Raw genomic sequence first — 12,104 nt, 5'->3', positions numbered from 1 at the left:
TAAATGTATTTATTCATTTTAAATTCCTAATTAAATAACAATAAAAAAAGTGGTCTCCAAGATTTTTACCTCAGGTTTAAGAGAAAAGGTTCTCTGTAATTTTTGTCCTGGTGGAATTTTCCCCACATCAAAAAATATTGTATAGAGCAGATCATTTTTTGATACACTATCTTCATCCTGAAGTGATATCTGAATAATATTCTACAAAAGAAAAAAGAAATCACACAAACATTACAATGAAAAACATAAAATATTTAATAACTATTGTTCTGGTCTTCAATTTTCCTTGCTGGTCACCATTAAGACTATTCTCATTTGTAACTGTGCACTCTTAGATTCATTTCATCGGCTGAATTTCCTGATCTTGCTTAGAAGATGCTTAGACAGACATTTTTTTACTTTCATAATTTAATGCTCAGTGTACCTGGTTTTCTGTGCTGCCAATGCACAGAATGAAATATCATTTTAAAAAAAAAAACATAGCTTTGTGAATTGGTAAAGGGATTCAATAAAATGTAAATGATGGATATTGTAGAGAAGCTAAATGACACCCACATTTCTTTGTTTATCTCAGAACTACAAATGCCCAATCTTCTGCAATACAAGCAAGGCATTAACCACACAAGAATCATTTTTTGGCTATGATAGGGACATTAAAGGGACACTCAAGTCAAAATAAACTTTTATGATTTAGGTAGAGCATGTCGTTTTAAGACACTTTCCAATTTATTTCCATTATTAAATTTTGCTCAGTCGTTTTATATTCAAGATCCTACTAAGATCCTACTTAGCATGTGCACAAACTCACAGGGTATACGTATACTAGTCTGTGATTGGCTGATGTTTGTCACATGATACAGGGGGCCGGATAACTGTACATCTACTGCTTATTTGAAATTCAGAGTAAGTGCTATTGCATTGTCATTTTATTAAGTACTTGTTAATTATGTAATTCTACTGCATTGAGTGATCCTTTAAACACTAAACAAATGCTAACTAGAATGGCATATTCAAAGCAAAGATTAACCAGTGAATAACTTGCAAATATATTGTCTAAAAATATGTTAGTTGCAACCTAAGTTTTCTTCTATGCTGCGGCCTATGAAGGACAGTTAAAATGGGTGTGTAATCAATGAGTGAATATATAGCAGTGTTGCATTTGGAGTGTGTACTTCTAATAGCTACAAATGCTCCTCTAGAGGAGAATCAAGAGGTAAAAAGCACCCCCAATCTTCTATTTTACACCCCCCATTGTGCTGATCACTTGTATCTGCATGATGCTCTGTGGTTTTTATTCTATAACAAGACAAGTGAGGCAAAATGCTCTCTATTTTTTAATAAAAATACATATTTCTATAATTAAAAAAAATGTATTAACTTTTTAAAAGATGTGCTGAATTCCCTGTCATTTTTAAGACATTGGTTACTTTGTGCTCAAAGGTCTCAGCATCTGCTTGAGAACTATTTATGAGATATTTTATAGTTCAATCTCAAGGTTTTTAATGTCCCTTCATCATCTTTACACTAGCGGCTAAAAGTATACAGGTGATTTATTGGTAGATAGAACCATATAGCAGAGTTTTTGTTAAATGAGAAATAACATAACTGCCTAACGCTCCAATATATCATCTTGACACAAGTGCTATTGTAACAACTGGATTATGTTCCTAATTGCACATTTATAGCACAAATTAGAATATAGTAAAAAAAAAAATATATATATATAAAATGCTATATAGCTTTTTTATTATTATTTTAAACAACAAATGCAGCACACACAAAATAATTCTCAACTGATTGACAGTTCATGGGTTAAAAATAGCAACTATTTTTGGTATGGGTTGTTAAAAATATAGTATTTAATATTTTTCCCACAATTTAGATTATTGAATGTAGTATGTCTTTTTCACTGCTACTTTTTTTAATTTATGTTCTGCTACCAAACATTTTAGTACAAAATAGTACATTACTATATCAGTCCTTGAGAAATGTAATTAAAGAGGCAGTATACAAATTAATTTAACTGCATGTAATAGACACTACTATAAAGAAGAATATGCAAAGATAATGATATAAAAATCCAGTATAAAAACTTACTTAGAAGCTCCCAATTTAGCACTGTTGACGAGACTAGCCTGGGACACCCACTGAAAAGGGCTGAGAGCTCCAACCCCCCCGTCCCCCGTCCCATCTCCCCTGCATATGAAAAGGCCCATTATATAAACAGAAGCAATCTGAAGTCTGTATACATCAGTATACATCTAAAACTTTGGGGCTTGGTTTGGAGTCTGAAAATCAGCACAATGCTATTTAAAAATAAGCAAAACTATACATTTTTACAAAAACACACCCAGATGGGCTATATAAATGGATCATCTACAAAACATGTATGCAAAGAAAAATCTAGTGTACAAGGACACTTAGGTATTATACACACTTTCTATATCCCAAAACAATATTATAAGAGCCACTACATACACATAATCCTCTTTATTTTGTTAAATAAATGAAAACAATATAGCAAATGTATTCTTTTTTTTTTTAAATGGATAGATATTAAAAGACCATTCAACTGCTATTTACAACCACAGACTATTTTGATTAGATTAAGTCATCAAAATTGCCAAACCAATACTGTGAATGACTGCAAGTATTTATTTTATTTCAGTGTCTATATACAACCAAACAAATGACCAAGATGATGGTCAGATTATTAAATACATGTTGATGCAGTCTTGGTTCCTACCTGGATATTGCTGCAGATCTGAAATGTAAAGGATTCGTTCCATTCAGGTTTACTGGTATTTGCAGCAGTCTTGGTTCGGAATCGTTCATTTTTACACGTCGGAAGCCTTAGCTCTACATAACAATCAGCGTTGCTCACTGTATGGACAGTTAAAACATTCATTAGACTTTATATTGTACTTTAACTGAAATATTGACTAATATCAGCATTTATATTTCAGTATATTAGTATAAAGAATCTGTGTCCCATTGTCAACTAATGAATCTGTCTCTGGTGTAATTTATTACTCATTTTGAGAACATTCCCATCCAGTCAGACACATGGATTATTTAATCATATTATTTCATCTAGTGCTTTTTGATTGTTTAAATGTACATTTTAGTGTAACATTTTCTTCCCTTTAATGTGTTTCTTGTGCTCCAGTTTATCAGCTAGAGCATATTAAATTGTTCACCAATGTAATTAAATAAAGAAATTATCAAAATTATTTGCATACAATTCAGATAATGGCAGATAACAGATAGTGTGGATACATTGAGAAGAGGGGTGACATAGAACTAATATTAAAGCAAAAAGAGGTACATTGGATATATAAATTAGAAACAATGGAACCTAAATGGTTAAATAGGGAGCATGATATGCCAGTGTTTTCATGAATTATATGTAAAACAAATCAATAATTTCTTGCTCTAAAGAAAAGTTATTTGGTGGAAAACATAAGTAGAATGTATATTTGTATAAGACAAAAATTGTAACATTGGAGGGTGCTTAAATGCTGTATACTGTGATCTATTTTTTATAAGCCACTAGGCGGCGCATGGTTTTAATTTGGTTTAAATTTGAATTTTGTACACAAGGGGTTAAATTAGGTATAAAAGGGATCACACAAGTGTAAACATGAAGCACGATTAAGGACGAGTGAGCTTGAAACACCTCTTACTCCCTATGTAACAATATTGCTTAAATAAATGGTTTTGAAGATTTAAAAGAAGAAGAATGGTGCTGTGAATTATGTATGGGATATATTGGAGGGCATTGCAGCTGCCTGGTAAAGTTTCACTTGCATCTAACATACACCTAGATTACAAGTTTTGAGTTTCTGAAAAACCTCCTTGTGCTGTGCGTTATGGTGCGTTAAGCCCCATACCGCACAAAAGCCAAGGGCTGAGTTTACATAGACATCAATGGGGGGAGAGAGTTAGAAAAAAACTAACACCTGCGATCGTGGAACGGCAAAACGCCGTAACGCAACCCCATCAATGTCTATGGGGGAAAGAAATCTACGTTTAAACCTAACACCCTAACATAAACCCCTAGTCTAAATACCACTAATCTGCCGCTCCCAGACATCGCAGACACTAAATACAGTTATTAAACCTAATCCTCCGCTCCCCAACGTTAAATAAAATGATTAACCCCTAAACCGCCGCCCCCGCATCCCTAACACCTAAATAAACCTATTAACCCCTAAACCGCCGCCCCCCTCACATCGCTACTACTATAATAAAACTATTAACCCCTAAACTGCCGCCACTGACATCGCAACATCTAAATAAAGTTATTAACCCGTAATCCGCTGCTCCCCAACATCGCCAAAACTAAATAAACCTATTAACCCCATAACCGCCTCCCCCAATCACAAATAATAAATAAAACTATTAACCCTTAAACCACCAGCCCCCCACATCTTAACTAAAAACCTAAACCTAGTAACCGCTAAACCACCAGACCCCCACATCGCAAAACACTAAATTTAACTATTAACCCCAAAACCTAACACCCCCTAACTTTAAATTAAAAGTTACAATATATTTAAATAAATAAAAACTTACCTGTGAAATAAAAAAAAACTAACATTACTATTCTAATAAAATTAAAAAAACTACCAATTAAAAAACCTAAATTACAAATTTAAATAAACCTAATACTACGAAAAAAATAAAAAAAATCTAACATTACAAAAAATAATAAACACTAAAAATATGAAAAATAAAAAACTCAGATTACAAAAAATAATAAATGAAATGATCAAAAATAAAAACAATTACACCTGATCAAATAGCCCTATAAAAATAAAAAGCCCCCCAAAATAAAAAACCCCCTAACCTAACAATAAACTACCAATAGCCCTTAAAAGTTAAACAGCTCTTTTACATTAAAATATTACAAAGTCCCCCTAAAAATACACCCCCCACCCAACCAACCCCCCAACATAAAAAACCTAAGTCTAAAAAATTCCTAAGATACCCATTGACCCTAAAGGGGCATTTATATCAGCATTGCCCTTAAAAGGGCATTCAGCTCTTTTGCTGCCCTTAAAAGGGCATTCAGCTCTTTTACACTGCCCATAGCCCAAATCTAAAAAATAATCACCCCAAAAAATGAAGAAAAAAAACCTAACACTAACCCCAGAATATCTACTCACGGTTCCTGAAGTCCTGTCATCCATCCTCATCTAGGCGGGGATAAGTCTTCATCCAGGTGGCGAGAAGTCTTCATCCAGGCAGCGACATCTTCCTCCATCACGGGACCATCTTCTATTTTCATCCCGGTGTTGCGGAGCTGTGGAGGCGCGGATGCCGGCGATGTGGACATCCAGCGTGAAGGATCCTCTTCATATGGTCACCGCCGTTCAATTAAGCTTTAATGTAAAGTACCTGTTTAAATATGGGGTACCTTGCATTCCTATTGGCTGACATTTTCAAATCAGTCAATAAGATGAGAGCTACTGAAATTGGCTGATTTGAACAGCCAATAGGATTTCATTAGCTCTCATTCTATTGACTGATTTGAAAATGTCAGCCAATAGAAAAGCAAGGTACCCCATTTTTAAACGGGTAGTTTACATTCAAGCTTCAGTGTACGGTAGTGACCATATGAAGAGGATCCTCCACGCTGGATGTCCACGCTGCCGGCAAAGAAGCTCCGCGCCTCTACAGCACCGCGACTGCAACATGAAGAAAGAAGATGGCCCCGCGATGGATGAAGATGTCGCCACCTGGATGAAGACTTCTCACCGCCTGGATGAAGATGGATGTTTGGACTTTAGGAATCGTGAGTAGATTTTATGAAGTAAGTGTTAGTTGTTTTTTTTTAGATTAGGGATGGGCACTGTAAAAGAGCTGAATGTCCTTGCAGTAAAAGAGCTGAATGCCCCTTTAAGGGCAATCCTTTAAGGGCAATGCCCATACAAATGCCCCTTTAGGGGCAATGGTTAGCTTAAGTTCTATTTAAACTTAGGTTTTTTATTTTGGTTGGGTGGTGGGTTTTACTGTTGGTGCAATTTTTTAATATAAAAGAGCTGTTAAACTTAGGGCAATGCCCTACAAAAGGGCTTTTTAACGGCTATTGGTAGTTTATTGTAGGTTAAGGGGTGTTTTTATTTTGGGGGGCTTTTTTTATTTTTATAGGGCTATTAGATTAGGTGTAATTGTTTTTATTTTTGATAATTTTGTTTATTATTTCTTGTAATCTTAAGAGTTTTTTTATTTTTCGTAATTTTAGTGTTTACTATTTTTTTTAATGTTAGATTTTTTTATTTTTTTCGTAGTATTAGGTTTTTAAAATATGTAATATAGGTTTTTTATTTTTTTCGTAGTAGGTTTTTCTAACCATGTAATTTAAGTTTTTAAATTGGTATTATTTTATTTTATTAGAATAGTTATGCTAGGTTAATTTATAGTTTAATCTTAGTTTTTTTATTTCACAGGTAAGTTTTTATTTATTTTAAGATAGTAGTTATATTGTAACTTTTAATTTAAAGTTAGGGGGTGTTAGGTTTAGGGGTTAATAGTTTAATGTAGTGTTTTGAGATGTAGGGTGGCGGTTTTAGGGGTTAATAGGAAGTTTATGAGTGTTAGTGTACTTTGTAACATTTTAGTTATGAGTTTTTGTGAAACATTTTCATTTCGCAAAATCCATAACTACTGGTCTCAGATTGCGGAATGGATCGTGTCGGTATAGCAAGCATTTTATCCGGACTGCGCAATCTGTAATATGGAGCTTTGGAAAATCCCGCACTCAAACATCATTTTTTGAGTGCAGAATGGAGGGTTGCATTAAGGCTAAAATGCTTGCGTCAAAGCCTATACCGCTGCGACTCATAATATGCGTTACCGGCCATTCCACGCGCAATGGCCAATTTTTCAGCAGTATAGCCGTACCGCAAAACTTGTAATCTAGGTGATAGTGAATAAAGTGCAGGTTTCTAAATATTGGACTGCCTATAATCTAAGGTATTCTGCATTATGCACAACACCAATATTGCCAGGTTGGCTACATCAAAAGCCATACACTAAGGGCTGTGGAATGGTTACTATTAGCAATAATTGTCAGCCTCGTCCATTTGTCAGATTGACAATAACTTCTCATGGCAGTAGTGCAATGTCAAATGATTGTTAGGCTTCCTTTCCAATGCACTATATGATACACACAGTAATAGAACTACTTACTCCAGTCAGCCCATGGGATATTTGAGGCTCGTATCACTTTGACATGCAACAAATTTAGCTCAGTCTCCTCCTGTAGAAGAAGAAACAAAAACAGAAATGAAAATTAGAAATCTTCAGATCCTCAAGGAAGCTGGATGCTGTATAGCAATCTATAATTGGCTAGATTCACTCTGCAACATATAGATAGATAGATAGATAGATAGATAGATAGATAGATAGATAGATAGATAGATAAATACCAAAATACCCGGAACTGACTTAAAATAAATATTAAATGGAACTACATCAGAACATATGATAAGGTTATAAATGTATACAAATTACAAATTACAATCTCTTACATCAAATATTTTATAGGTGGTTTGCTTTTAAATACAATTTTAAGCCACTTCATATTTTATTTTATTTTTAAAGAGGTACTGAGTGCTGTTATGAAAGCAAAATGGAAACTTAGATGGAGAGCACAATTGAAAATGGAAATATAATTTTCTTGTGTTATCAAACTGACCTCTTTTTCTTTGTATCCTTTGTTGAAACTTGTCTCCTTTGGTAAGAGCATGCCAAGGTAGGCTCAAGAGCATGCACGTGCCTTGAGCTCAATAGGCTCCATTGATCAAGCTGCAAATGTAGCTTGGGAGCCCATGGGGTGCAAGGTCACTCATGCAAGCTCAAAACTGCAACTTAAAGGGACAGTCAACACCAGAATTTCTGTTGTTTTAAAAGATAGATAATCCCTTTATTACCCATTCCCCAGTTTTGCATAACGAACACTGTTATATTAATACACTTTTTACCTCTGTGATTAACTTGTATCTAAACATCTTCTGACAGCCCCCTGATCACATGACATTTTATTTATTATCTTTTGACTTTCATTTTAGCCATCATTAGTGCAGTGTCTGCCACAATCCACGGGCGTGCTCACAATGTTATCTATAGGGTTTACCTGAACTAGCTCTCCCCTGCTGTGAAAAGCAAATACAAAAGCATGTGATTAGAGGCGGCCTTCAAGGGCTTATAAATTATCATATGAGCCTTCCTAGGTCTAGCTTTCAACTAAGAATACCAAAAGAACAAAGCAAAATTGGTGATAAAAGTAAATTGGAAAGTTGTTTAAAATTACATGCCCTATTTGAAACATGAAAGTTTTTTTTGGACTTGACTGTCCCTTTAAGAAGGTGGTTTGTCCAGGATATTTGACAAATCCTGCTCTCATTCAGCAAGGGGTAAGACTGCACAAGCAAATGCTTGTGCAATGTTAAATGTGGCAACATATGCTGCCTCTCTAATCCCAAATGCAATAGGACAGGTTGACAGGTTCCCTGGCTGGAAACATTGTCCTCCTGCAGCTTGTTAAATGGGGCTATATACTGTATATATATATATATATATAATATTGCTAAAAGAGACTTTGTTTCAAATATTGCTGCCCTATGGTGCTCACGGTATGTGCATACTCCTGAATCTACCTCAGTATGCTCTAATGGAAAGGGGCTACGTTTTAACAAACAACACCAATAAAAATAGATTATTTTGAAGTAAATCAGAATTTTCTAATTGAATACTCTGTCTGACTGATGAAAGTTTAATTTGGACTTCTATGTATCTTTAAAGGTTCAACAATACAAGACCTATTGTTTTCTAAGGGACCGAGATCACAACTCAAACACACTCCCAGTGCCAGGGGCTTCTCTTTAGGAATATCAGAGTATAAATGACTTGCTATACTTAACTATGACACCTCATAGTTGAATTCTTCAAGCAATCAAATAAGTTATGTTGTAAAATGTGCATGGTATACTGAGCACTTACAGAACCTCTGAAATAGGATAATTATTTCAAAGTGAAGAAATAAAATAAGAGACCATGACAATATCCATAGTAATACACATATATCAAGCTAGTATTCTCCCAATGACACATGCAGACATTTGTTGTTTTAAACAAACATTACATTTCAAATGTTAGGTTTAGTTTACAATACAGCTTGATTCCCACTTGTCTGTTGTCCTCCTTCTAGATTTAGAGCTCTTTCCTCTTCTTCACTTTAAAGGGACATGCCACCCACATTTTTTCTTTTATGATTTAGAAAGAGAATGCAATTTTAAACATCTTTCTAATTTACTTATATTATCTAATTTGTTTTATTCTCTTGATATTCTTTGATGAAAAGCATATCTAGATATGCTCACTAGCTGCTGATTGGTTGCTGCACATAGAAGCCTTGTGTGATTGGCTCACCATGTGCATTGCTTTTTCTTCAACTAAGGATATTTAAAAAATGAAGCAAAATAAATAATGGAAGTAAATTGTAATGTTGTTTAAATTTCTATTCTCTATCTGAATCATGAAAGAAAGATTTTGGGTTTAGTGGCCCTTTAAGTGTAATTATCGATTATAATTTTACTACTGTATAAAAATAAAACCCTTATAGTATTCTGGATGTCTTTTCATTGTTCAAAGAAGAACTGTCCAACCTAAAGTTCAGAACCACAATACAACCCTCCAGGGCTTTTTTTAAAAAAATGTTTGTGTTTGTTTTAAGAAGTTACAATAAAGCATTTGGTTGTGATCTCATGCTGTACCACTTCCTGTTTGCCACACACACAGATGAAACTCTACCTCAAGGCAGTGACAAACTTGCTACAAAGCTGGTTCTGTGTTCTGCTTCCTGGGTTGACCCAAATTAGGTTTCTGGGTTTGTGTAAGGCAATCCACCTCAAACTTTGTGTAACAAGTATCCCTACATGCATATTTTTTTTTGTTTGCCATAAAAGACCAGCTGCAACATGTATCTATTAGGTAAAAAAAATAAAAGGCAAGTGTGCATATCCCATAATGGGACAAATTGGTATCAGATATAGAATTCTGTTTTAATGAATGTATTTTAAAATCCAGTTTTACTGACTGCAATTTAGAAGTGAGAAACACTGATTTCTGTGATCATTAGCTACTCCAGGACAAAAAAATAATGAAAGTGCTAGAGTACCCCCTGCCAATGCTTCAGGTACCCTGATGGGTACATTTACAAGAGGGTGAGAAACAAGGGTGAAAGGTAAATTTTTGATAATTATGTGAGCACATGCAAAATTGATACAGCACAGCCCACCTGAGGTTTATGTATATAGAAATACCAATTTAGTGTTGATTCATTTCTAAAAAATGTTCATTATGCCTACAAAGTGAATAAACAAATATAACTTGAGGGGCGTGTCCTAGTAGCGATCCATAGAGGTCGCATTTCTATGAGCTCCAAAAGTAACATTAATAACTGTTGATTATTATATTAAAAGTATAGTATCGAAAAAGGAGAACATTTATATCTAACTTTTCACAAACAGGGGGTCAGATAAATACCCAAATTGGTGTGTTTATGATACTGGATTAATAGTTTGTAGAATCTGGGTCTTAAGTGGTGACTACCTTCTGCAACTCCCCCTCCGGGAATCCAGGCTACTTTTACACCTCTGACCTGTTGTATTTGGCTATTCTGCACCTTTAGTTTACCAATTTTCTCTATTTTTTTCTTACTAATTCTCACTGAACATTTTCGCCTACAACTATAACCATGAGGGATTTACTCCAGCGAATAAATGAGTGTTTCCCAAAACTTGAAGCCTGTCTGCAATCCTTGTTCAAGAGATTGCTCATTAAATATCACTCAGTCATACTAAAACAGGAAGCTATTGAAACTGCAGATAATATCACTATCTTGGACACCCAGCTTGAAATTCGTAAACTGGATTTTGGAATCACAGAGTTACTATATACAGTCAGTAGAGGACTACAATCAAATAACACTCACTCTGTAATGGCAGACATTCTGCTAAAAAATCGAGCATGCATTAAATCAACTACTAATGCCACAGATACTCACCAGGACCTTATTAAAGGACCTTTGCTATGGAACCAACATGGGAGATGTCCTCAACCGAGAGAGCTGTTGTATACGTATAAATATATATATAAATATTATTTATTTCCGTTTTTTAATGTGCCCCTCTGATTAAACACTAGCCCCACCTTGCCCCCCCCCCCCCCCAGTAAAATTTGTCTAGAACAGCCACTGGTGGGGACTCATAGCTTTGCACATTCTCCTGATAGTGATGGAACTAAGAAACAAATTCAATGTCCATGTGTTGGAACTGTGGTGAGCCGAACAGCTAATTACCAATGGCCTTATAATTACATTTCTCCTTTATCTTCTCTAAGGCACATGAAACCTATGTGGACATTGTAGACTGGCAAGTTAACAATCAGTACAAAGCAGATTGTGCCAATATTAAGTTTTCCCTGAAATAATTTAATGCATGTTTTTTTGAATCTCAGTCAAATTTAACTGTTTAAAGAGTCAGTAAACCTTAAAATGAATGTTATATAATTCTGCACATAGTGCAGAATTATATAACATTATATTAGCCAACCATTATTTAACATAATATTGCCTTTTTATTTTTAGCAAAAAACCCTGTTTTACAGACCCGCTCTCTGGGCTCTGCTGAGTGGGTCTGTTTTTTTTCCTCAGTGCATCGGGCCAGCTGTATAGTCACAGCCCGGCCCGACCTCGCCATAAGACTAAGTGCAGCTCGCTCCCGCTATGTCTGACAGCAGGAGCGAGCTGCACTTAGTCTTATGGCGCATTCATTTTAAGGTTTACTGTCCCTTTAAGTTTAGGTAAGAGTCATTTTTATAAAGGTTACAGGGGACCATTTTTGCACTCTGGCACCTATAATGCACATGTCTGTATCTGTTTTACTATTTAGGGAACTAATTAATAAATATGCTTTTCTACTAGGTTAGTAAGAGTTTGCCTATTAATAGTCTGTATTTTTAAGGCACTCATTATATAACCTTGCGGCCAGTGGACGAGACCACAAGCAAAAGTCTTCCTTCATCTTATTGGGCAC

The 12,104-nt window shown here is 35.0% G+C and overlaps 1 protein-coding gene across 1 annotated transcript in view; it reads right to left on the bottom strand.

Annotated features, from left to right (window-relative positions):
- The window catches only part of LOC128645070 (cytosolic phospholipase A2 delta-like), an 89,851-nt gene that overhangs the window by 63,786 nt on the left and 13,961 nt on the right, over positions 1-12,104 (bottom strand). The window contains exons 2-4 of the mRNA XM_053697827.1: positions 7,198-7,267; positions 2,747-2,883; positions 70-201 (exon numbers count right to left, since the gene is read on the bottom strand). Coding sequence (XP_053553802.1) covers positions 70-201; positions 2,747-2,883; positions 7,198-7,267 — 339 coding nt within the window. The remainder of the gene's footprint in view (positions 1-69; positions 202-2,746; positions 2,884-7,197; positions 7,268-12,104) is intronic.

The sequence above is a fragment of the Bombina bombina genome, chromosome 1 (assembly GCF_027579735.1).
Source record: "Bombina bombina isolate aBomBom1 chromosome 1, aBomBom1.pri, whole genome shotgun sequence".
NCBI classification, from domain to species: domain Eukaryota; kingdom Metazoa; phylum Chordata; class Amphibia; order Anura; family Bombinatoridae; genus Bombina; species Bombina bombina.
Note: the sequence above shows the minus strand (reverse complement) of the source record. Positions and strands in the feature narration are given on the sequence as shown.